The sequence below is a fragment of the Stegastes partitus genome, unplaced genomic scaffold (assembly GCF_000690725.1).
Source record: "Stegastes partitus isolate 25-593 unplaced genomic scaffold, Stegastes_partitus-1.0.2 Scaffold1950, whole genome shotgun sequence".
Classification (NCBI taxonomy): Eukaryota; Metazoa; Chordata; class Actinopteri; family Pomacentridae; genus Stegastes; species Stegastes partitus.
In genome coordinates this window covers 115,096-142,823 of record NW_007579681.1, presented here as the reverse complement: position 1 = coordinate 142,823, position 27,728 = coordinate 115,096, and the positions used below count along the sequence as shown (strand labels likewise).

The window sequence follows — 27,728 nt, the reverse complement described above, 5'->3', positions numbered from 1 at the left end:
TGTGTGTGTGTGTGTGTGTGTTGGGGGAGGAGGAGGAGGTGGGTGTATGCCGATCGCTGCAGCAGAACAAGACCACCCCCCACCCGCCCCACCCAGATGAAAGGATGTGATAATTGGTGGCAGGAAAGGCAACGCTGGCTGAGGATCTATTCAGGTTTTCTCTTCCTTTTCATCACGTGGGGGTAAATCTACTACAGAACAAATTGACTCCAGTTATCTGACAATAGATGCGGAGGTTTGCCATTAGCACTCGATACACAGCGGCTCTTCAGCTGCCATTCAGATAGAGGCCATTTCTAAAGTGGTGAAATCCCAAGAAGCTTTTTTTTTTGTCTACATCTTAATTGCTACATGAGCATTAACCCTCTGAACTTTAAGCAGTTTCTGGGTGTTTCTTTGCTCGTGGCACATTGTTTTTTCTTACTGTGAGTTCAATATTTACTGTAATATACCTTTGTGGAAACAGCACAACACTGGCTAGAAGCAGAGATAACTTAAATATGTCCTCTGTAGCATATGGCAAAGTTATAATCAGATAAATCAGAAAAAAGGGTCACGATTTTTTGTGCTAGAAAAATTAAAAAAACAACATGTACAACATTTTTCTAGCTGTAGAAGTCGTAGAATAAAGTCATTTGGATGAAATATCACAATTTGAAGCTTAGATTTGGATCATTTTCCTGATGGAAAGGCACATCACTGAGGAGTGGTTCACAGACCGTTGGAAAGTTGGAAATCAGACAATTCCTTCTGTTTCTACAGTTTTGTTTTTTTTTTTTAAAGATAACACGCCTTTCAAAGTGTGATTTGGGGTTCAGAGGTTTAATGCCGAGGCCACTTTTCCATCAAGTATTGTGTGAGTAGAGAAGTGATGCTGTCTTTTCTTGAACGATCCACTCATGATCACTGTTGAACTCCCTACAGAACTTGAACTAAGAACCAAAACAATAAGCTTTAATGAGCAAAAATATTCTACAAAGCTAAAGGGAACAGCAGAGTTGGGTAATAATTCTGTGATGTTTTATCATTATGAGTCATCTTTTAACATGAACATTTTGAAACGTAGCAGATTTTTATTTTAGGTATGATTTCAGATAAATTCAGCAGTCAGTCTTAAAGGGTTAATTCAAAGACGTTGCATTGAGATTGCAGATAGGATTGTGTGGCTGAACAGTGAGTCGGATTGGGTCAGGTTCTGTCGGTGCTTTGACTGGTATCCAGTTTTGGCACCAATTTTTATTTGAGGAGACATCTGTTTAAGGAATTGGTCATGGCATGAGCTAAACGATGGCAGCGTGAGGTGTTTATGTGCCTCAATTTCAGGCCTGTGCACATGGTACCAATCAATGGGAGTGCGTAGCGTCTGTGCTCCATTGGCACCGGTGGAGGACGTTGCCAAAATGAGATGAAAGTGAGAACGAGCCTTGAGAGGCCGGGCTGCTGTTCTGGTCCAGGACATTGGCTGTATAAACCAGTTTAAACTGGGCGTGTCTACATCTGTGTGCAGCTTCTTGGAGGTTAATGCATGTGGGAGCATTTTCTATAATAATTAACTAAAACGTAAAAAAAACTGTATGTGTCCTACACACTCCTTGGCTGGTTGATTTGTGTTCTCCTGGTACGTGCTGCCTTTTCTTAATCATTCATCCCCGGCCAGCTACTTGTGTTATTCTGAGCACATAGCTCCCTTGGGACACCCATCCTGCCCTGCCCCTGCGCTCCATCCATCCACAGCTTCCACCCCTTCCATTTGTTGCCATGGCGACTAATGCTGGCGACAGCCCGGCCCTCCGGCTGAGGCGGTTTGGCAGACTCCATCCTATTGGATGGAGGATGCCAGTGTGGAGATTAACGGGGCCGACCTACAGACGCTGGCATCTCTTCACAGCCCGCTTGGCCTCAGTTCTCCGGGCTAAATGGGTATTGATCGGGATAATGTATTCTGATAATCTGTGTGGGTCCCTGTTCAATCACAGGAGTAGCTGCTTAAAATTTTCAAGGGTTAAGAGGTGAGTAATAAGAAGCGAGGAAGGAAGCGGTGAAAGTGAAAAGGAATATAGGAAGGAAACGAAGTAAGAAGGAAGGAAAGCTCTAATTGCACAACTCAGTTTTCTAGTTAATTGTTTACTATTGTCTAATAGTTAAACTGCAGGTCTGCATCTGTGCTCTACTCTGCATTATCTACAAACTCATTTAGTCTCAAATCAGGACTCTAAATTTCACATCACCGTCCTTTTCGTGATTCGTCCCATGTAATATAATGTGATATTTATGATGTAGTTTATTGTTTTTTTTGTTTGTTTTATTTTTTTTTGAAGGCTTTATATTAAATACCCAGTGAGCTTTTGAATTGCCCCTAGGGGATAAATAAAGTTATTTGATTTGAATTGAATTGAAACATTAATCTGCTGGAACTGACATTTCAGTCACAAGTCCAGTCATCGTATTTTATTTCAGGTTGCATGTTGAGCAAACCAGCTCACCAGATGGTGACGAATAAGCTCAGGAAAACCATCACACTGCAGCAGTCTTAATTTAAACAAAACAAACATGGTTTACTACAACAGAGACAAATCTCTTCCATTTAGGTCAACATAAGCCCCCAACTGTTCATTCTGATGCACTCAACTCCCAACATTTGCATCACAGTAACGTACAGAAACATGAAATTGCTTTTTCTTCTGTTTCTTTTCTGAACCGTCTGATTAAATGTGTTCAAACTTGACTGTTGTTATGTAAATGACAATACAATTAAAATCATGGTTTAACAGCATTACCATATCATCATTAAGATGGGAAAAGCACACATATTTGACGCTACAAAGACAGCAATTAGGCACAGAATGCTTAAAAGGGTTCTTGAAAAGGATGTTAATAGGAATAAAAAAGAGAGCTTCTTTTTTGAACGTGGGTCAATGTGGGACAAGGTGAAAGCTGGAATTAGATATAATATGAGAAGGGGAGAAAGTCAATCAAAGGGTCATGAACATTTAAATATATATATTTATTTATCTATTTGTTTGTATAAAGAAACAATAACTATGTATGAGACTGTGTGTTTAACTATGTGTGTTTAAGGATATGTACAAGTTAGTTGTGGTTGTGTGTGTATATATATATATATATATAAGTGTGTGTGTGTGTGTGTGTGTGGACATGCTTATGTGTGTAGATATTGACATGCATGTGAGAAAATATGTTTTCTTTTTTCCAGATAATATTTCTAATCTACCCCTTCTCATGTATTTATCATGGATTTTCCCTCCAGTTACTTCATGTATCTCTTTGGCCTTGAAAAAAGAAAAAAACACACAAAACCAGGGCTAAAGTAAATTGCACTATTTGAAATCCCATTTAGCTACTTCAGAAAATAAATCACTGGATCACTCAAATAGAAAATAACAGAAATAACATGAAAACAATGACAGAGAGTAAAAACAAGCTAGTGAGGGATAAGAAAGAGTAAAGTCAGTAAATGAGTTCATCCGTGCTGATTCACCGTTTTAATTTCTCTCTCCTGTGTGTTTCAGGGCTGTATACCCCTGCAAGGATGCCAAGTCAACGAACTGACAGCGAACCCAGACGAACCAGGACGACACCTGTTTGAGATCGTACCAGGTGAGAGCTTTCTCTTCTTCCTCCCTACATCACTGCACAGTTCTCACAAAAATACGCAGCAGTCTTTCAAAGTGTCACGCGGTTCGCTGCATGAGCCGAGTAATATCCTGTTTTGCAGCGAGTGGTGCGAGTATCTGATGCCAGAGCAGATTTCTAATCAGTGGCTGGTTTACAAGTCAGTGATTTCATTTATTGGGATTTCATATGAAAACTGCCTGAGCTCAGATCAATGTACATTTGACCTCAGGGTGTTTCCTGGATCACAATGGGCCTCTGGGGGGTGACTATGCACAGCATGATCAGTCTGCCTACAATAAAGGCAATGAGTATGTGGTACCTTATTTGACAAAGCTATAATCTATATTATTCTCAGCTCTTGCCATTCTGGTCTCAGCTGTTTTCCTTATGTGCTGAAAATCTCAGGAAAAATCCTGAACATGTTCAATAGATTTACTCTTTCTGAGCTTCTGCAGTCTACATCATCTTTTAACTTCTCCTTGAGGACATGTATAAATGTGGCTCTGGATCAACTACATTTGTGCATTCTTTGTATTTACCTTGGACTTAAAGTCACATTCATCCAGTTTCAGGTCAAAATACAAGCTTCCATGTTGTCATCTACAGTCGTCCTCAGATTTATTCATATCTTTCCATTAAAGAAGGCAAAATAATATATAATATTAATATAATATCAAATAAATCATATATAAAATAATAAGAACAGTTGAGTTGTGTGCTAACATTACTCCTAAAACCCAGAAAGTCTAATGAAATGACACCTTTCACTTTGGTCTCCTGTCAGTGGCATTTTACAGTCGTCCTCAGATTTATTCATACCCTCCTATTAAAGAAGGGAAAAGCTGAAATTGACAAAAGTAATAAATAAAAATGTAATGAAAATCATGACATCGCTTTTGAATTGTGGTTCAACGGAAATATATTTAAAAAAAAAAAAAAAAACACGCCAACAAGCATGATGGGACCCGTAAACTAATATTTAGGCCAATCACTGCAATCAAGTGTTTTCTGTAACTCTCAATCAGACTTCTGCACCTGCTGACAGGTTGTTCTTTTGTTTTTTTTTTTAATTATTCTTTTCAACCACAATTCAAAAGCAATGTCTTATTTCACTAAATTATAATTTAGCAAATTTTTATTTTTTATTACTTTTTCTAGTTTCTAGTTATTTGAGTGACTATTGTGAATTTAGCCTTTTCTTTAATGGAAGGGTATGAATACATTTAAGGATGACTATATGTACTGAAATGGGAAGAGCGCTTGAAAAATCAACTGTAGACAAAGTTGCACAAATCCAGATGTGCTTAAAATTTTTTTAAAAAAAGCCAGATTCCATATGTTTTTGTCTGCGCTTTCTTTAAAGCAACTCATGTGTATCAAAGAAAAAGGGGGAACACTGCGATGTATTAACTGTGTAGCTGCTAGTCTGCCCTCAGACAGCAGAGGGCGCTATTATCCAGGCTGCTGTGACGGTCAGCTGTCTCATCTCACATCGGGTGACCTCCACATATTACATTTCTAGCCTGTGGTATGAAAGTCAATTCCTGCGTGAAAGCAACATAAAATAAACAAAAAGCAGAGAAACCCTTCCCTCTATCCTTCCGAGCCGCTCTGAGGCGGTAGATTTCAGGAGCGTCATGCTTCACGGATCCACCGCTGACGTACAGAAGCTCTGCCTGCGGCTTTATAGTCTGGTTCGATGGACCTCACATGGCCTTTCAAGGATTTACTCAATCAATACAACACTTTCTTTGTGTCTCGAGGGTTACATTTGTCACAGAGTGGACTTAACCCTTTGAGGAACACAATAAAACAATATATTTTACAGACACTCAAAGTGAGCAATATGCTTGAATTGAGCTGTTTTCTAACTTTATGCTTCGGACACGAGGCTAAAAAGGGTTAAAAATAGTACACTGTTATAACCAGAGAGACACTGTAGTGTTTCTGTGAACATGTCAACTGCTTGAAGTTTAGATCCGTAGTAAGAAAAACACAAAGAAAACGAATGCATAACAGACATGACGCCACTTTTCTACAACTACATGTTTAACCTCAAAATCAAGTCGTGCGATCTGCACAGCACGGCAGCAGCTGACCCCAGCGGTGGTCTGACTGCTGATATCGCTCTGTCATTCTGCGAGTGTTTGCTCGGCGGTCTCTCCCTGTGTTTAGAATGGCTGACAGGCTCGTGAGTCTCTGTGTGTTCTGTTTATGGCCAGTCAACATGGCAGCAGGGTGTGAACCCCGGCGAGCTGCCGACTCTCCGACAGGTCTGAGAGCGGACAGCCGGGGAGGAAAGCAGTCAGGTAGAAACAGATGGAAGGAGACGGGTAGGATGGAGGGAAGGAGGCAGGTTAGAAGATATTTTTAAGAGAATCGGAGATCGTAAGGGTCGATATTATTGATCGCACGAGTATAAATGTTGAATGTTGTTCTCTTGAGATCGACTGTGAGATTTTTGGCTGCGGTTCAGTATGATCCAGATCAATCTGTGTGAGTTGCATTCTTCCCCTTTTCAATCCCTGTGAGTAACAACCTGATGCCGGCTACATCTGATGTTTACACCGTATTAGATTTGTTGGCTCCTCGGGGGAGAAACACATGAGTTAGCCGGCTTTTTCTTTCACCGCTCAGTAATCGGCTTAGAGTGACGAAGGCTTTACTCGCTCCTGTTGTATGAAATGAATAGACTTGGAGGTTTCAGACTGTACATTGTGCTAAAGTAATGCTGTGAGAAGGCCGCTGCTTCCTCTCATTTTTTTTTTCTCTTTAAAAGCAATCATTATGGTGTCTAGTCATGTCTGCAGGGAATTTCACTGAGCTGTGCAGCCTCAAACAGACAACAGGGAGCTTGATATGCACCGAGGGTCCTTTACAAAAATGCTCTGTTATTTTATTACATCTTTAAAGGAGAGTAGTGTCACTGTACTGTAGCCTTCACAGTTCAGTTAACACACAGTTTTATTTGTGCAAAATATAAGAATTAAGCAGCGTGATTCTGGCTTCTTTATCGTTGATCACCATCTACAGGTTAATTAACAAGAAAGGAATTTTCATAACTCAATAATTGTTCAGCTTTCAATGCCAAACATTTGATAATTACAGGTTTTCAAAAATAGAGTAAAGCTTTTTTCTCATGTTTTATGGACCAAACAAGTCACCACAAAGACACTGGGGCGCAGCACTAATACCATCTCACCATCACAATGTTTGAAATTCAAAAACAGAATCGGAATATGAAGAGTTCAGTTGCAAAAACAGATAACTCCATCTTCACAAACCTTCAGAAAACCCACTTTTCCATCGTGTACCTGAGATAACATCAGTCAAACTTATCTTTATTTTTGTCATTTCTACTGAGTCTAATCCACTCAGCTTCAGTTTGATTGATATTATCTCAAGCAAACAACAAAAAAAACAAACACGTTTTCTAATAAGTTATCTGTTTTTGCAAATTAACTCTTCATATTTCCTTCTGGCATCATCATATTAGGTTAGCCTTTTATTTCTTGCCAGAAGCTATGGAAAATTATTCCACTGGAAAGGTCTGAAAGCACATTTTTCTGTGTAACACGCTGCTTTGTCTGCAACAGGCAGCTAAGAGCAGTAGCGCCACGAATGCAAATGGTAGAAAACCACACATCTAAAAAGGCAAGATTGAAGTGATTAGGACTTCCAGACTGATAAACCTCAATCTGAGGTCGGGCCAGCCCGGACATGAAGGTGGGGATTTTCTATCAGTGCTGATAAATCAGCTGCTGCCTCTCGCTTTCAGCACTCCTTTGTCTGCTGTAATAGTAGCCTTGTCCTTCGAAGGAGCCCAGGGACCTTGGCTGTTCATCTGGGTCATGTCATTGACTGATAGACTTTGTTTTGGTGTGTGCGTGGGTGTCCAGCTGCAGGGTAAACCCATTGGTCATATTCATTGTGGAGATATGGAGCAGAAAACGCTGTAGATGCAAGGAAGTTGCAAGATGTTAACTACCATGCAAGCATCGTCATATAATAAGTAGTGTTTAAATGGTGTCCAGTGGTTGAAAAATGTGAAACAATTATTCAGTACACGTCGTACGACTCAACAATCTCAAGGACACATCCAGCATTATGATCTGCTTGTGTATATTTATTCTGCACCATGCAAACAGCTCCCTCCTAAAAAAAAAAACATTAAGGAGAAGAAGAAACACAGTTCCTGCTGCCATTTGACTAAAGCAACATCATTAGTGCAGCGTGCATGTAATTAAAAATTGGACTCCTACCATGGTTTTTCTTTATCAGTACGTAGTGCAGACAGAGCGAGCAGTGCACCCAAACAAAGCCGATTCAACAGTCATGTGCCCGACTCTGAACTGAGCTTCTCTCAGAGCCTGTAGGCGTGGAGGAAATGGGCAAATAATTGGATATTTTTAAATATTCTTTGTATTTAATGGCTGACTCAAGGCTATAAGCCCTCTGTTGTGGTAGTGTGAAGCAATTATAGGCCACCTGGAAAACAGCGCGTGCACCACACACACACACACACACACACACACACACACACACACAANACTCGAGCCTGTGCAAATGTGACAGCTTCTGCCAATTCATTATTGTGGGATAGCTGTTTAGGCAGCACTCCATCCATGTATGACAAACACACACACAGGATTTTTCTGTCTTAGAAGGCCATTTTATCGAGAGGCAACAAAAAAAAAACCCACATCAAAGCTCAGAGTCGTATTTCTTGACCTGAAGCAGAAAAGCACGCGTCTAACTTTAGCCTTTGACCTCTGTTACCATTAACACAACTGCATACGCTGCATAAACGTTAATAACACAATGCAATTATCCCCTCACTCGACCATTATATTGTGTTTCCTACACAGAAGCCTGACTGGGAGATAAGGGCAGACAGCTGTTGATACATTTCAGACATCACTTGGGTGTAACACTGCCTCATAATTATGGATATTCATAAATATCTTTGTCGCACGAAAAAAAATGCCAGAACAACAGCACCACATTTGAGGCCGTGGACACCACAACGCAGCTGTTTTTAGATAAGTACACGTTGGAACTGACATATCTCACCACAACATTAAAATTAAACTTTAGAACACATATCTGTGCACACGTAACTTTATTTACGCATACTTTGGCTGCACTGAATCCACCTACATCGGCATGATGGCGACTGCAGCTGTAACTATGCTATTATACACTGATCTTTAACATTTGAATTGTGAATGAACTCTAAAAACATTTAAAAACATTTGTTTGTTTGTAAAGCAGCAGCAAGCCCAGTGTTGTTATATGTCACCAATGTACTATTAATATACAGCACCCTCCATAATTATTGGCACCCCTGGTTAAGATGTGTTAAAAGCCTTCAAAGAAATTAAATTTTTATTGCAGAAGCATACAAAAGTAAAAATGGTCTGACCTTTAGGAATTATACTTATTCACTTTCTTCCCAAAAAAAATAGAGGCAAAAATTGATGCCACTGTAATGTCTGTACGCTAAACATGAAGCAAGAGCCAGCAGCCGGTTAGCTTAGCCTAGCTTTAAAAGAGAGGGAAACTGCTAGCAACAGCTTTTCAGCTCATGTATGAATTTAAGAAATGAAAGGTAACGTTTCCATGAATACAGTTAAAAGGTGCTGGTAGGTAGTTCTGGTTTTTTTTTGCCACATTGGACAGAGCCATGCTAGTTACTTCCCTGTGCCTCTATGCTAATGTTAGCAAATCAAATGCTAGCTAGCTGTAGCTCATACTACAGTTTGTACAGACATGAGGTGGCACTGATTTTGTCTAACTACGCTGTAAGATACTATATTATTACTGTAGTTAGGGATAACAGAGTATACATTTACATAGTGAATGTTAAATTTAATTTAAAAAAATAAAATAAATATTTCTAAGCTGTCCAACAAGGATTAAAGATTCCCTTTGGTTAAAATTTAGTTTTATACATTGTCGATGTGTCCACATGTTGTTGTTGTTTTTTTTTTATATGTTAGATGACACATAATGAACAAAATAAGCAGTCAACACCAGGCTTCGGCGTATCCACCTTGAAACTACAGCGTGGTGATGACAGCCTTAAAAACACAGAGTCAGACTTCTGGGGTTTCATTCTTAAAGGAACTGATTCCTGTCAGTTTACAGGATCGGACTTTCTGTATCAGCTTCGAGCGCAAACATGTCTGGAAAATTAACGGCAACATTAGAGTAGTTTTTAGGAGTTTAATCAGTGACGGGAGAGGGACTTTGATATTCAGAAAAAAATACATCCTTGTTTATTAATCGATTTAGATTTATCCGGCATGTTTAGTGTGTTACTACCACAGTTCATTTTGTATTTTTAGAGAGAAAAGTTTTAACAGTTAGTAGACTGCAGAGTCTTGTTGTAGCATGTATCAACTATATGCTTTTACTGAGACTTTTTAGTATAAAAGATGAACTCCTGTGAACTGCAGAAACCACCTGTTGAATCACTTTTCAAATTACAAAAAGTCACAGATCATTATATTCATACAGCCCTATATGAACTTAAATCATGACTGATGTGAAGAAGAATCCAAAGTCTGTAGTGTCTGAGTCACACAGCGCTTGACTGGCATTGTCTGTTTCCCCTGAGTGTGTGTCTATGAGTTTGTTTGACAAAGACTGGAGGACAGCCCATCTCCCAGTTACACTCAGACAGAGAGAGAGAGAGAGAGAGCCTTGTTACACTCCTCCTCAGGGATTTGCTTCTCCCCAGGGGGCTGAGGGAACGGACCTGCTGCCCACACTGCTGAATGAGAGGGACAGGAAGAAAAGAGTGAATGAAAGGGCAGAAAAAACGAGTGAGGAGTAAGAAGCGGGGCTCGTTTGACGGGGTTTAAGTTTCCGCTGGCACCGAGCATGCCTCACTGGCAGGTTCTGGCCGTCGGTGCTACCTGCGTGCTGATCTGCTTCCAGACGGACTCGCTGGAGCCGCTTCTTCATGCTGCAGCTTTAGGCCGGAGCCAGTCGCCGCTCGCTCAGACATGGGGCCGGTCTGCTGCAAGCCGGACAGACTGAAGAAACAACATCTCCAAGGTAACGGGAAACAGATGCTGGAGATTTTTTACAAGTGTAGTAGAGGTGGAGCGCCCGAGCAGCTTAGAGACGGTAGAAACCTCAGATTTACAGTACGTTTAGAACAAACTCTTATTCATGGCTTTTTTGGGCGCTGATTTATTGCACTGACTCTTGTCCTGCTCCTGACTCTTACACAAATATACTGTTGAGGACGAGGGGTTTTTTGGATCTTCTTTTGCACTGCAGGACAGACAGCGGAGGGACAAAGTTTTGCAGTAGAAACCCACCTACTTCTGCAAAACCCATGAATGGACAAGTAGATTCTACAGAGAAGTCAAGTATTTGCTTGGCTGCTTCTTATCTAACAACCTAATTATGTTGCACTTTATTCGGGGATACATTGCAGCATGTCCTCGGCGTTGTATATCACTATATGCTAATGAACGCCTCTTGGCAGTTCCTTGCGTGGCTGGCAGGTTGCTTCCACACAGCTACTGGTACAGTATGGCTGAGCCTCGCTGTGCACTGCAATGCGTGACACACTTACAGTAGAAATATTGTGGCGGCAGCATGTTGTGTCCACAGCAGTGCATGCTGGCTGGGAAACGTGAGGTTAGACGGCTCAACTGTGGCTGCAAGGTCATGTGAGTCTTCACATGTATTTCTTTTTGTTTACTTTTAATTGTGTATTTTACAACTATTTTTTTATGACTTCTAACTCTTCCATCCCCTTTTTTTTTATTGTTCCTTGCACAGCTTAAACCTCATCATCTGGCAAAGCTAATTATGTCTAGACACTACATGCCATAGCTTGTCATTTCTTCAGTGTGTAGTTGTAACCGGCTGCAAGTAGCTGTGCTGTTAATCTGTAATGCTATTGTTTGTTTGTGTAACTACAATTGCTCTTTCTCTCTGCCAATAATAAGCAGCACAGAGGTCTTAGAAAGTTAAGCCCCAACCAATTCACACACCCCAATCATCGGGCACATTATTTATAAAGGACTTAGCCTGAAGGACACGAGCGCGCAGTGCTCAGCGTAACCTCTGTGACAGTTTGTTAGGCCAGCAGTGCTTAACTGTACTTAAAGTTCAGCCTTGTGATGTAGAAAGTTGTGCTTTAATGGCAGGACGGAGCGAGCCCAGTTGTGTCCACCTGCTCACGGCCTTTATGATAAGCTAACCACCTGTTGGCAGTAGTTGCGTATGTAAAAGAACAAACAGTCCTCTGTTACATTAAGCAAGCAGCTGTGAAAAAAAGCATTATTTGTATATTTCAGTGTCTACATTTCTATTTTTTTTTCTCAGCTACAAAGCATGAAATTAACTCCCTGCCTGTGGCAGCTAATAGAAGGCAAAGGGGCAGTTATCAAGGCTTCTTTCTGGAAGTTGTCTTCTTTCTGTGTAAATCAGGATCTTCTGTCGTGCAGGAAAGAAATATCTGAGAATCTTGTGCGCTTACTTTTTTGGAACGCGTGGTGCAAGCGGATATAATTTGAACATGCTCACCTATAGTAACTTTTTCTGTTAATGTTCTGTCTGACCCAGGACATGTCAGCCAGTCTGCAGCCTCAAGGGATAAAAAATTAAGTCAAAAAAGCTGCTAAAAACTGCAGTTCCTCAAACGTCCACTTGACGCTGCCTCCAAAAGCGAGTCAATCCCCCAAAGCCCCCATGTCAAAATGTCTAACCTCACAGCAGATGTACACGTTTACAGCTTGGTACAAAAAAATGTCTATAACTAATTTCACTGTTTGCAACAACTGCACAGGGGAAACATTTTTATATAACCCACCCATTTAAATTGTACTCAGGCTGACATTTATGCATTTTTAAGGACGTGGACACTTTCAGGGACACATGACTGCTGTCACAGGACAGTCCATGATCCAGAGATGTTCGTACGGCCTGCCTCAGCTCCACTCATGCTCCACCTCTGCTCATTTTTGAATAAACCAGGAGATAGGAGGAGTCAGGCACTGCCAAGATGGCGACGGCAGGAGTCACCACACTGAGCTTTAAAAGTGCTCTTTAGGAAACCTCAGGGAGGGTTCATCCATCTCTGTATAGAGTCAGTGGTGTTAGCAGGGTGAAAAGGCGAAACGAGTTCTGTTTCAGTTTGCCAATTTACCATTAACCACGGGTAAACCTACATTCAGGAATAAGCTGGTTTGGTCCAGAGCAAATTCTGGCAATTTGGCCAACGTTGCTGATGGTTCAGAAGGTAGGCTAACTGCTAGCAAAGCAATGAGTAATAACTTGTGTCTTATCCCTGCATAGGGACGGCATAATAACCTTCAAGGCCCATTTTTAAAATACAAAAACAGACAGGGAAGGCATGACCTGTCTGAAGGTACAGTTATTACAACCATATAACATAGTAAATATGCACTAACCTCTTAGCAAAACAGTCAAGTATGAATTTAAGTCAAACTTAAGCCCAGAATCAGGTACGAGCACAGACAACAACTAACCATTTTCAATGACTAGGCTATGATGTCATTTTTTAAAGTAACTTGCAAAACACTGTTAATGTGCATCAGAACAGCGTCCAAAATTCAGAGTTTCTGCATCAAACAAAATAACTGGTTGGAAAAAAGACATCCATAACCAGGCAGTAAAAATGTCTGTGCTGAAATCTGCTGATTGGAAACAGGAGAAAGTGAAGGGGAAAATAATCCAGAGTGGCCTCCTAACTACTGAAGCTTCAGAACCTCAAACATTTCCTCTCTCATGCTGACTGCAGGTATCTCATCACTTTTTGACAGCTTAATGAGTTCAAACAGTGACATCAGCAAGGACACGACTCCTCTTCTGCACTTTAAAAACTCTGTCTCCTCCTCTGCCTTTCCTCTCCTTATCTTCCATTCAACAGCGTCTGCGGGCCGTCTGACATTTAAGAACCGAAGCAGTGCTCCTCCCGGGTATATCATCAGTGAGCGCAGACGCTCATAACGCGGCGGCTTTACGTGCGTGTGCTGTAAACATTCAACCTCCTCGTGAGCTCAAATGTCAGCCTCCGTCTGATGGTCCCGTGGAGGAACTGAAATCGAATTCATCACAGGGACTCTGAGACGAAAACTCAGTTAAACGTGTATCTCTGCAGACCCTGCAGTCAGTGTTATCTTAATTGCCTCCAAAAGGGATCTTTGTAGCCTCCTCTCAGTCCGGACTTGGATGTTCCAAGGGTTCTGATCGGATTGATTTTAAGTGGCTGCGTGTGTGTGTGTGTGTGTGTGTGTGTGTGTGTGTGTGTGTCTTATCAGTATTGCATGCCTCAAAGCTCCTTAATATCCAAGTCTCCTTTCTATTTTGATCACCCTCTCCATTTGCTTCATTTCCTGCTCACAGACTCCTTCAGATTGTAATAAACATATTCATGCACGGTCTATAGTTTATGTGTTTAATAAAGACAGAAGATATCCCATAATTGTACAATCCTCAGTTCAGTGCTCCCAGACAGCGAGCGAAGCACATGTGAGGACAGGCCGCGGTGTGTTGTTCATCATGATAGTGTGAGTTTGAAAAGCTGGGTGACAATGGCACTTAGCTTTATAGCACCACTGTTTATATTTGGTTTCCCTTCTCACAGCTAAATGACTGGGACAACAATGACTGTGACTGTGGCAACAACGCCATCCGACACTAAAAACCCGCAACATATTCTTCAAATTATTCAAACGTATATCCCAAGATGTCGATATACAAGGTGATAAAGAGAAGATAAAAAGATGTGTAAAGATAACAAGATGTATTTGCTGCCTGTTGTGTTTTTATGTAGCAGCTGATTGTGTTTCACACTATTGTACTGTGTGAAAATAAAACTATCAGCTTTCTTATCTCACATTAACATTGCTCACACATCATTTCACGCATTTGCAGGCAGCCGTGAGCTTTTCTAATGTTAATGAGTTTAAAAAAAAAATTGAAAACGATGCTTATTCTACCTCTGAAAAGTTGCTCCGGATCACATCAGCCCAAAATCAGAGTGCTGAATAGAACAGCGCTGCCATCTAGTGGTTAAAAGCTCCATCAGCACATTGATTCTAACCTGGTGTCAAAAATCTTTCTTTTCTTTTTTCTTTTTTGCTTTAAAGCATTTATTATACACCACTTAAAAGTAATGTTCCCGTTTGAGTTTAAATACATTTTTGAGGAAATTCCATGCATATTTTGTGAATGTTTTGGCAAGTTTGCATTATTTGATGGGATTATTATTATTACCACAATTTCTATTGTCCACATTTAGAGAAGCTGTTGCTAAAATGCCTTTTAAATAACCTAAGTTAAGTACAGGTTAGCTTTAGGTTTAAGGAAATTTAAGACTTTATAAAACCACTTTGTTGAAGTTCAAGACCTGACACTAACAAAACGAAAAACATATTTTCACTGGAAGTCTTTTTATTTATTTATTTATTTATTTTAATTTATTTTATTTTAAACGCTCACAGCAGTGACTCTTGGCTACAAATGTAGGACCACGTTTTAGTTTAACATGAAGATCAATCCATCACCACCTCATCCACTGCATTTCCTCTAATGGTAGTTACCACAGCTTTACTGGCTCATGTTATTGTGAGCTACATTCTACCACAAAGCTTTAGCCAGACAACGAAACAAAATAACAGCGATTTCCAATACTGCATCCCCCCTGGCCTCCATCCAGGAACTGTACTCCAGTAGAACCAGGAAGAGGGCAGGGAACATCATCACAGACCCCACTAGTCCTGCATACAAACACTACCAAACATAACAACAGCTTTTATCCCACTGACATAACTGTACTGAACAGCTGAGCCATTCTCAGACATAACACTGCCGACTACTTACACTGTTATCCGCACTGTCATTTTTTGCACCACTGTACATAGATTTTTTTTTCTGCTAGATTTGAATATCTTGTATCTTATTTTATTTTTATTCTTTCTATAGTTATTTTACTTTATTGTTATTCTTTTCCTTGCTAATTCCTCGGGCGACACCAACAGCCGGAAACCAAATTCCATGTCTGTTGTGTACATACTTGGCCATTAAAGCTGATTCTGATTCTCTTTCCCCTTGTTTCCTGGTTGAACATCTAACTGATGTGTCTTCCTGATGTGCTGCTACTGAGCAGCTTCAAACTGGAGTCACTGACCAACACCACCTGAAACAACATCTGACAATTTGTCACCAACAGGGACCTTTGTTAAGACCTTTCAAAAGATGGATTTTAAGATCGATAATCACTTCCCAGTGCTAATGGGGCCACCAAAAACACACCAGAAATAGAAAGAAGTTCCTTATTAAGCATTATTCAAAGAGCCAGCCTGTTCGTCACACCATTCTGATCTATCTTTTTCTTGTCTTTCTCTGTTGAAAAGAATCTTCCACTACTGTAATCCCAAGCTTATTCATTTTCCACTGCAAGAGAACACATTTTTGTTCCAACAACAGGATCACCGGTGTTAGGCAGAAGCAGCGAAAAAAATAACAAGTGCCATTCTTTTTGCCTTCTCACTGTCCTCTTCATCAGTTGTCAACAACAATGTAAAATACAGCATTTAGGGTAACAAAAGCAACGCAGCAACTGTCTGAGTTTCTTCCATTGTTATATTGAGTACATGCTCGTGGAACTGAGGAGTTTTTAGGTATCGGGTAAGTGAAAACTAGTCTGAGTTTCCAACAAAGACCAAAACTTCCAGAAGTAAACTCTAATCTATCCCTCTGGTCTAATCCATGGCAAAACCCTGTCGTTTTGTCTGTGCTGTACTCACCATACTCTCCTTTCCCCCTCTTGTCCGTCCTCCCAGGTGGAACCGGAGAGAAGGACCGGGCCCCCATCAGCCATGAATCCTTCCTGCTCATGGCAAACTCCCAGACGGACATGGATGACTGGGTAAAGGCCATCCGACGGGTCATCTGGGCGCCGTTTGGAGGAGGTAAAGCCAAACTGTCAAACTGAAACAGGAGAAATTCTTTTAAAATTTTTATTCTTGGACACCTTTGACTGAACAGCAGTGGACACTAATAGAAAAATTAAAGTAGCTGAGCTGACAAATCATAAACACACAAGATAGATTTGTGCTCTTTAGCATTTTTGTGTCAAAGGTAGAAACCAGCAGTTCTAAAGACATTTTATTCAGATTTCTTTGTCAATAATGGCTGAAAGCATGCCATCCTGAGCTGGGAAGTCTTCATTTCCTCTCTGCCCTGAAGGCTCCAGGGCCCTCCCAACAATATCTGAAACAAGATCTTAGTGCTGAAATAGGAAAAGAGTAGAGTCCCCATCTCCGCTCTGTCTGTTTTCTACTGTATAAGTTACAGACTTCTGCCCAGTCATGCAAAGTATCACCTACTGTGTCTCGTTTCTTTAGCCTGCAGTTAATTCTCACCCTGCAGTTTCTATTCCTGGCATCGGACGACTCTACCTGACTACAGAAATGTGATCAGAGTTTGCAGTCAATCCATTCCAGTAAATTGGTGTACATTCACAAATACAGGACAGGGAGGTTCCTATGTTTCTGCCTGGGTTGGCACCTGTTGAGGTTGAGTAATAACTTTGATTAAGTTAACAAAAATTTTTTAAAAAGGAACGTTTCTACAGCTACAAATTCTCTTCATTTCTATTTATGCAGCAAAGAACCTGTGGTTTATTCACACCCTGTCTTCTCTGCTCAGCATGTCTAACTAGTGTACTTGACAGGAGGCCAGAAATATAACCGGGCCTGTCTGGCTGTGAACTTCAACGTAGGCAGCAGCTGAACAGCAAGGTGTTGGGTTACAAAGAAGCTCTATATTAATAGGGGGATAAATGTAGAATAACATACCACTGATAGAAGTGTATGACATCATCAGTCTACTTTTGATCTTCATTTTAAATCAGATTCAAGCTCTGCTGCCCACTGCCCTTACTCTTTTACTGTTTATCACTGTTCACACGTCTTATTTTGTTTGTTGAACTGTGCCTAAAAACTTAAGTAGAAACACCAGTATTGTTCAAAATACAAAAAAATTCTTGTACTGACGTGGAAAGTTGATGCAGCTGCGTCTCTGTCTGTGGCTGTCTTGAGTCCACATGTCCCACCCACAGCATCATCTCATGTGTTACTCCGCAGTAGTAAAATCTGTACACAAGGAGATATCAGCTCTAGTTAAGTAGTTGGGAAAGTTGCCAACAACTCGTGTTTATTGTGCAGCAGAAGGAAATTCTTCAGAAGATTTGTGTTAGCCCTCTGAACACCAAAACCCGCACCTCAAAATTCAGCACTCCTTGGCGCAACTGAAAAGCCATGTTTGGCTCATCTGCAACCAACATCACATGACAAAAATGTGGAGACTTGTAGGTGGAACTGGGCTGAACTACAGGCAGTGTTTACCCAGAACAGAGATAGAAGGATGGAAAAATACATATATTTTAGTAGCGCAATATCTATAGTATGTAGAATCACAAGTGGTTTTTCGAATATTGTCAAAACCTGAGTGCGCTGGAAAAAATGTTGCACATGTTGATTCCAGGTTTATACATTTTTGTGAAATAAATAATGGTAAAATAGTGATGTATGGCATCATAAATCCCATTTTTGAGTTCTCTCTTCTTCCAGATATGGTTTGTAGAGGTGTATTACTTTATACTGCAGTGAAAAAAACGAGCTCACAGTGAGTAAAAATGTGACAGGAGCTGAAAACGGTCAGAAACTGCTTTGGGTTCAGAGGATTTAATGATATTTAAAGTTCACACATTGTGGGTAAAAAAAAAAAAACTACAACAACACCTAATGAGTTAGCTTTAGCTTAACTTAGCTTCCTATTTGTGGCTGGTTTTGAAGTATACTTTGGTTAAATTCTGTTAGAAAATAAATACAATTAAATAAAACAAACTACAACAAAAACAGTTCTGAAATACTAACATAATGTTCCTACAATTTTAAGTGTGTTAAAGTCCTAATAGGCAAGTCTTGTCACTGGGCGGCCATCTTGCTAACAACCATCTACCAGAGTAGTCATCCCTGTATAATCTGGAGGAAAGCATGCCCATTCTGGTTTTTTTTTTAGAATAGATGGCTATAAAAACTGTAAAATCCTGTTTTCATATTGAATGTTTTAATAGTAAAATTTAGAATCTCAAGGCTACTTTCTGTATGTTTATATTTGTATTTACATCTTACCAGCATACACACCTTCCCCCTCTGTTTAGGCTGTTTGGTTTTGTCCAAAGGTGCAGCTCATCAAATTAATGCTAACAGTGTTGCTAACCGCACTATGACTCAGAAATAACCGCTGAATTAAGGCCCAAGAAAAAAATAAATAAATACTTGATTAAATTTATGAATTACTACTAGATATAGAATTTTCTTAATGAATGAGTTTTGTATGAGTTGTTAGCCCACACCTAATTGACAATATAGTGCTAGCTTGTTGTCCGTTATTAGCAGCAAAGTTCTTAATTTTGTTAAATAAAAATGCAACACTACATTATTAAAATAACTCCTACAGAAAGGACATGGGCATAAAGATATTTTTACACAGTCCTGAGTTAATATTGTCAGTAGGAAACAGAGGTTACAAGTTGAGAACATAACTTTTTACTTACTAATATTGTTTTCTAGCTAACCTGCTGTTAGCCCCGAGAGGAAAACGTTTACGCTAACATTATCTTCTTTGTGCTAATAAATGCAATGTGCACCTGAAAAGTTGATAAACTGAGGATTCCTCTGAGGATGTTACAAGTACATTTGCAAGTCTCCGTGACAATACCAGTGATTTTGACGGTGCACCTCCTCTAAATAAACGACATGATGGCGCCCCCGGCTGTAGGTGATCGGCTATCCGCTCGGTTACCTCACTCCGGCTCGCTCGTATTTCCAGCCTCCCTCTCGGATTTACAGGCTGGAGGTGTGTGTCTCTCGGTTGTCGGTCAAGAATAGATCTGTCGCCAACTTATAGAGCCGTCGTTAACAGCCACACCGCGGTCACAGCACACTGACCTCGTCTGCTGCTCTGAGCCCGGACTGCTCCGTCCTTCTCCTCCAGTCGAGCTTTGTTAATGCGGGATTAATCTACCGAGTCAATGCCTGAACCGGAATGGATGAAGTTAACGAAATGTGGTTTGGGGATGTATGAGAGAAGCTCTCTGCTGCTGTGCAGCTCCTGCTCGGTGAATTACTACGATTACTGCGAGCTGTCAGCGACCTGGGACTGCTGCAGCCAGTCAGCAGGTAACGACCGGGAAGCAGTCAGACATTAACCACGGTTTACCTGGAAAGAGCCACTTCAGGACTTTAAGAACTTTCCGATATTTAAAAAAACAAGAAGATTTATTAATGACAGAGTGTCTCTTTGATTTTTCCCCTCTCTTTATGGCCAATGCTAGAATTGATTGATGTGTTTGTTTTTAGTGATGCACGATATTAAAATTTCTGACCCATACAGATATCCAATATTAAGATTTCTAATTTCGCCGATATTACCGATGTCGATATTCAATTTTTTTTTCACACCGAAAAACGAGTATAAAAAAGCACTGTGAGAACGTAAAAACTATTCAAAAGAAGCCCAAACCATATTAGACCCCATAGTCTTCTTTCTTCGGTAACAAAAGTAAAACATATTTAAACATATTTTATCATATGAGCGTTCAAGTCCAAGACCATTTAAGTAAAAACATCTGTGAAATAGCAGCAATTTCAAATGTAGAGACAAAGACACTAATGTTAGACAATCAGCATTTTTTTGTTGTTGTTTTTTTTAACATCAGCTAAATTTGTTCATCGGACCGATACCGATATGTCTGAAAAAACAGTAATATCGGCCGATACCGATGTGGTCACCGATATATCGTGCATCCCTATTTATTTTGATTGATTTATTTATGAATATCATTTTGCCACAAGAGCCTCTTCAAGGGATTCTGTGTAAAAATGTGGAATAATTCTTTTTTATCATATACATTTTGTCTACCGGCAAAGGTTTTCACAGATTTGATGCATTTTCAGTATGATGCTGTTATTGGAGGGCCTTATTTTGAAAAACTGAGCAGTAACTTGCAGCAGTTGCTCAGTGATTTTTGTTGTACTTGCTCTAAAGTAGTACAAGATTGGTACAACAGAGACTGTGACATGAACATTCAAGTTAGGGTTGAAGTATATGCAATATATATATATAAATCTGAGTTATTATTTGAAAGGTTTTTTTCCCATTTTTTTTTAGCTCCTGGAAAAAAAGGAGAAAAAATTATGTGATTTTAGCTGAAGTCTTCATCAAACAAGTATGTTTCCTTAAGTCTGGAGAACATTATTTGTAAGCCGGGCCATCTCTAGAACCATAATGTTTAACATATATTTTTTTAAATCACAGATACTGCACTTGGACATATTTCCATTTTGGTAATATTTAGATTAATTGTTCAGCCCTAACTCACATAAAATAAAAATAAACAACTTTTACTGAATTGACCCCCTACAACCCAGTGTCCTGAGTGGATGAAGCCATTAAGGGCACTTTCATCGTGTGTTTCCTCCTTCTGTCTCCAGGGATCTTTGGCCAGCGTCTAGAGGACACGGTGCAGTATGAGAAGAAGTTTGGCCCCCGCCTGGCACCCCTGCTGGTGGAGCAGTGTGTGGACTTCATCAGAGACAGGGGTCTGGATGAGGAGGGTCTCTTTCGGATGCCGGGACAGGCCAACCTCGTCAAAGAGCTGCAGGAGGCCTTTGACTGTGGGGACAAGCCTTTGTTTGACAGGTGGGGGGAGAGAAAGAGGCAGGAAATCATCACTGTATGTCTGACCTTCACAGTCTGGATTAAATTTATTATCCTGTTTCTTTTCTTTCTTCTTTTATTTACTCTTTTGCAGTAACACAGACGTCCACACGGTGGCATCCTTGCTGAAGTTGTACCTCCGAGAGCTGCCTGAACCAGTGATCCCCTTCTCCAAATATGAAGACTTTCTAACCTGTGCACAGCTTTTGGCCAAAGATGAGGAGGAGGTTTGTGCAGTTTACTCTTTGTGACAGTGTGTGGACTGTATGAGTGTCATTGTGTGTACAGTAAGTGCTATAATTTGTTTTTGTAACAGGGGGTCCAGGAGCTTGGAAAGCAAGTCAGCACTCTACCTCTAGCCAACTACAATCTCCTCAAGTACATATGCAAGTAAGTACTTTTGTTATCTGTGTTTCCTCATGTTTATTCTCAGTTCACTTAACTTTTTGAAAAACACACAGAGGGGTCGACCAGGGGCACTGACATATCCATAGTTGAACTGTGTATTTTTATATATCCTTTTATAGTTGAGAACATCAGTTTCTATCGTAATTTAGTCACCTTGTCATCCCTCCTTAGATTCCTTGATGAGGTCCAGTCCCACTGTAATGAGAACAAGATGAGTGTCCAGAACCTCGCCACAGTTTTCGGACCAAATATCCTTCGACCTAAGATGGAGGACCCAGTCACTATCATGGAAGGTGTGGACAACTGTTATGACTGAATCCATTCTAAAAGTTACTGCAAATGACTTCATGTTCAGAATCTATTTGAAATGATTCAGCTATACCTTGATAACCTATCTGATTGTGGTCCATATTGTCCAGGTACATCTTTGGTCCAGCACCTGATGACTATCCTTATTAGGGAACACAACCGTTTGTACTCAGGGAGGGACCAGGAAGGGCTCGCTCTATCCCAGACTGAGCTCCCAGTCCAGGGGCATCAGCTCCAGCACCGCAGCTTAGGTGCTTGGATCTCTGAAGAGGACCTGCAGACCTGCCCCGTCTCCAACCCCGACCAAGAACTGCACAGCAGTGCCTCGTCTCTGGATGCCAAACTGTGTGCAGCCGTCACTCCCACCCAGACCCCCAATCCAAACCCTGGACCAAAACTTGGGTCTCCATCAGGGAAGGGCGAGACGGTGGTCAGCCCGAGCAAACAAGCCAAGACCATGCCTTCCTGGAAATACTCCTTCAAAAGCTCCTCAGCACCTCGTTCCCAACCGCAAGCCAAGCAGAGCAGCAGCGGTGGCTCAGTGGCAGATACAACCAGTGTATCTTCTGGTGGTGGTGGAGGCGGAAGTGGAGGTAACTGGCTCATGAATGGTTTGTCCTCCTTGAGGGGACACCGGCGCACATCTTCAGGCGAGCGCTCCGCCCGTGACCGTGACTCCACCGGTTCCTCCCAGAGGCTGTCCACCTACGACAACGTCACCTCCTCCTCAAGCATGGGAAGTGTTCCAAGTGTATCCAGCACACCGTGGTCCACGTCCTCCTGTGAGATCTCTGTCCCAGACTCCGGAAGCGAGCCCTCGCCACATCAGAACTGTCGAGGTGGGGTAGAGGGTGGAGAAAAGGGGGAGTGGATGGAAGGCCAGAGAGATATTGACAGAGGAAGGGATGGAGGGATGACGACAGAGCCGAGCTCTGAACAGGACAGTTGTGAGGCCATGGAGTTGTGCAGCAGTAGTGCAGTCTGCAGCGAGAATGGAAACATGGCCATGGCCCCCGGGGTGCCGTCCATCATCATGTCTGAAGATGGAGATGGGACAAACCTAACACTCAGCAGCTTGGTGGAAGGACTGAAGGACGAGTTGAGAAAACAGAAGACTTCATATGAGACCAGGATCCAAAAGTAAGACTATGGGGCGGGGTCTTTAAATTTTGCCAAATGCATGTTGATTTTCTCTTTGTTTTTGCTATCCAGTTATGTCTATGGCTGACAGAGATTTAGTATTGTAATTATACACAGCAATTAGAGAGAGGTCTAAACTATAGAATAATATAGGAGATCGAATACATCCAGAATTTTACTCCTCAGCTGGACCAAGCTCACAAAACAACATATCCTTCATTACCCATAGTGCATTTCAACAGAGGCTTTGTATTCAAACTTCCCAGGATAGTAAAACCCCATAATTCAAACTTCACATGCCCTTTTTGTAACACAGGCTGTGCGTTAAGAAATGAATTCGGCACATTTCATGGCTTTTGCTGTCATTTCTAAAATTCTTACGCTGTCAGAAATCAGTTTCACACGGTCAAAGTTCCAAAACTTGAAGGGAATGTGTGTTAAAAGGCTCCCTGCAAGTCCAAAGCCCAGGCCTCAGTCTGCTGTGAACAAATTATTCACAGTGTTATCTCCACCCCCATAGCAAACAGATGATGACAGATTGGGTTATGCATGTAGCCTTTGTTGATATGGTTGTTGCGTTGATAGTTCAAGGGGTTGCTGGTGTCGTCCGCTGGTATATTTTGGATCAGATTTGGGTCTGGACATACAAAGATAAATTCAAGAAGTTGACATTTTAAACAAAGAAGAAAAAGAGGTGAAATCCAGCTATTATTTGCTTTACCAGCATCTATAGTTGGTGGAAGCCTTATGGAACAAAGTGCATTTGTCAGGAAGGGGCTGCTCAAAGGTACAGCATATATATATATATGTATAGTCTCTGACTTAAAGCTGAGATAACACACTTTCTAAAGCTCCTGCAGTGTGACAGAAGATATAAAACTGTATAAACAGACTGAGCAGTACTCTTCTTGGCAAGTAAAATGATCATTAATGTCTTTTTTGATACTACAACTATGAGTCACTACTGTAAAACGTTCCCAAAACCTACAGAAATGACCTGTTAACAGCAATAATTATTTTTAAGCTGCAAAACATGGGGTTTCCTTCCTTCACCATCTTCCTTGCGGAGGTAGTAAAAAGAATCCTGACAGCAGGGTTTATTTTTGTCCAGAGAATAACAGCAAATGTCATTGACGTTTTTTTTTTGTCTGTGTTTTGCTGCCTCCCCTCAGACTGGAAGAGTCCAGCGCTGCTCTGTGTGCCCAGATGGAGCGTTTGGAGCAAGAGATGGAGCAGGAGAAGAAGAAGCAACGCATGCTGGAAATCAAACTACGAAACTCCGAGCGGGCACGAGAGGACGCAGAAAACCGCAACCGGCTGTTGGAGAAGGAAATGGAGGATTTCTTTTCCACACTGGGGGATCTGGCCCTGGGTGCGAGGACTAGTGACATTTGAAACAGCGTGGCCTCTCATCCGTCTGGGGCCAACCCTGTCGCTGTGGTCCAGGTTTATATTTCAGGGCCTTTTAAGGGCTCACACCGTCCTCAGTGCATCGGGATGTTCCTTCAAAAGAAGACTTGAACGAGAAAATCAAGGAAAGGTGCAGATTCAGGACAAGTTGAAGTATATTGAAGTGTAAAGATGAATTCTGAAGGAAGTAACTGACAGACTGAGGGATCCTTACTAGAATGACCTCCGCTGAGCAATGAGCAGTTTTGACTTTCTTACGCATGCTTGAAACTGAACGTTAAGAAGATGGCCCTCTGTATAAGGAGTCTAGGGTTCGTCTTGTGAAGGCAGTATTTTAAACGGTTCAGGTGCCTGTAACATGACCGGTGGGACACAATGTAATTTCCCTGACATTCTCTGTAATGGAGAGCACTGACTTCTTCAACCACTACTTCACAAGTACACTAAGTGAATGGATTTTGTGCTGAAACTGTAAGACTTGTTCAAAACATCAATGTTGAATGCAGACAGCTGACTGATATTTATCTTTATGAGGTATTTATCTCAAAGCAATAGTTTGACATTTTGGGAAAAGGGCCTATTTGCTCTCTTACCTAAAATTAGACGAGAAGTTTGATGCCACTTTCATGTCTGTAGGTCAAATAAGAAGCTACAGCTTGAAGCTAGTTAGCCTAACTTAACATAAAGAGAGGGAAAAAGCTAGCCTGTAGCTCAGCATGACGGTAAAAATTAAACACCATCATCACTTGTAAAGCTAACTAGTTATATCTCATTTGCTGAATACTTATAAAAACTGAAATGTAAAAAAACACAAGTAGTGCTTTTTACAGGAGGTTACAGTCTTAATGCTAACCCAAGCTAGCTGGCTCTAGCTTCATCGAATTTAGCAGTGTCAGTCTGCTTCGCTCACGTCTTCGCTAACTTTTCTTCCCAAAATGTCAAACAATTTCTTATACTGCAGGGTCGGTTCAGCCTGTAGTGGAAGCTACCAAGTTACTTTCTTTTTGTCCAGGCTTTGAAAATACAGAAGAATTGAAATTGTAATTTTTCGAGTGTGGTTTTAATGCTGTGAGCACCAGACATGGATTTTTAAAGTGGGGTGGTGGTGGTGGCCAAACTCCAATTATGTACAGTGTATCTCTAAACCTGGGCAAATGAAAGTATTTGTAACCACTAGTTGTAAGTATTTTTATGTCATTTGGGTGAACTGACTCCTAAATAACCGTGGTAGCTTTAGCAGAGGTTCCTCTACTTGCAATTATCGTCCTCCATATTTATACTGCAGACATTTTTTTTTGCCAAGTGTTTTACTGTGGAATCCAATTTGTGTAACTTAACACAACCAGGTTTAACTAGATTTTCCAAACAGTTTATTTTGGAGAAACGCTGAAGCATTAACAGATGGGACTTCTGCCATAGCTGCCTCTAAATCCTTCTTTGTCCTCAGGCCCTTCCAGTGCCTCTATCGTCACCATCTTCATGGTTTCCAAGTCCATTTGATGGCGAAGCCTCAGTCTTCGGTTCTCTCCGATCCTCACTGATGTCAATATACCTTTAATGTACAGATAATATCACAGGGACAATGAAAACAATTCTTCAAGCATTTTCATCTTGCGCATGCTGCATGGCACACAGGACATGTGGCTCATTTACAGTACTCAGTAAATACCAAAGCTGGACCGCCTCAGCTGTTCGCTCACTACAGATCAGAATGGCCTGCCTGGAAGCCATGTTGATTTTGGCACATGAAGCTGAACACTGCCCTCAAAGAAACAATGGAGTTTCCTGGTTGTGCCTTCAGGGAAGTGTTTTTAAATAGGAAAAAATGTAGTGTTGCTTGCTTGTCCAGAGATGTAGTGCATATATTCGCCCATAGTACACACAGTGGCTGCATTGTTTTTGTTTCTTTTTTATTATTATGGAACAAACTGCTGATGCTGAAGAATCCCTAGAAGGTGCCAATTCTTGTGAAAGTGAATCGTGAATTGAATGGAAGTTTTTGCATTAAGAATGTATCCTTGTAGTGAATGTAATGTGTTGTTGACGAAACCAGCCCTATGGAAAAAAAAAAATGTGTATGTTTTTCAGAGGGGAGAGAAAAACAACTCTAACTCCATATACCATTAGACTCGCATATCAGGCTCCAGCTGGGCTGTATGGAAGACCAAACCTGCCAAAAGCAAAACAAATACAGAAATTAATACATGACTCAATAGCTATATTATTATGCCTTAAAAATGATAATCAAAATAAATATGCATTAATCAATTTATACAATATGTCATCAACTGATATTTCTGGTGCTTCTGTATTTAATAATAGGGGAATTAACTGTACTAATTCCTCTATTTATCTTTTATTCATTGTTTTCCCTTTTAAATTAATTTGTTTTCCCCCTCTGCATTCCCTCCCAATTTATTTCACTAAACTTTTTTTTTTTTTTTTTTTAGCAATTTTGAATGGCACATAAATACATACATGAACAACTTTAAAAAATTTGTGAAATAATATTTAAAAAAGTCAAGTAAAATGAAAAAGTAAGATATGTAGAGTTAGTACAAAGGTAGCTATAAAAGCAAATGAAAACCGAAATATCAATTAATTCAATTAATACCTACATTTATTTTGAGCAGTGTTTTTGGCACATTTAATGGCATGTTAATGCATTTATTGAGCCATTTACTTATTTCTTTGTAATTATAGTTATTATGGCAGGTTTGGTTTTCCACACTGCTGGTTGTGTGACTATGTTAATTTCAATTTGTTTGGAAGCCAAATGAGGACTTGCAGATATTTGTGAGAATTGCATGTGGTTACACGATTGAAAATGTTTTTTTGTTTTTCTGCATATCGTCACCAATGAGAAGAATGTCCAGCGGTGTCATAAGTAACAGTGATTTCTTAAAGGGCCCTTTGAGCAGTATAATAATAAGTAAAAGTGTGTTTTCGGTAGGACAATGTGACTGTTTTATAAAGAACAAAAAGACAATGTTGTTATATTCTTTTGCACAGGTTTACAAGGTAATCGTCCTTCGTGAACTGGT

The 27,728-nt window shown here is 40.6% G+C and overlaps 1 protein-coding gene across 1 annotated transcript in view; it reads left to right on the top strand.

Annotated features, from left to right (window-relative positions):
• arhgap22b (Rho GTPase activating protein 22b) overlaps positions 1–26,917 on the top strand; it is a 39,655-nt gene extending 12,738 nt beyond the window's left edge. Inside the window, exons 3-10 of the mRNA XM_008303181.1 lie at positions 3,531–3,618; positions 16,473–16,601; positions 21,192–21,399; positions 21,512–21,644; positions 21,734–21,807; positions 21,997–22,118; positions 22,245–23,274; positions 24,447–26,917. Of these exons, the coding sequence (XP_008301403.1) occupies positions 3,531–3,618; positions 16,473–16,601; positions 21,192–21,399; positions 21,512–21,644; positions 21,734–21,807; positions 21,997–22,118; positions 22,245–23,274; positions 24,447–24,669 (2,007 nt within the window). The 3' untranslated portion in view covers positions 24,670–26,917. The remainder of the gene's footprint in view (positions 1–3,530; positions 3,619–16,472; positions 16,602–21,191; positions 21,400–21,511; positions 21,645–21,733; positions 21,808–21,996; positions 22,119–22,244; positions 23,275–24,446) is intronic.
• Positions 26,918–27,728: the final 811 nt, after the last annotated feature.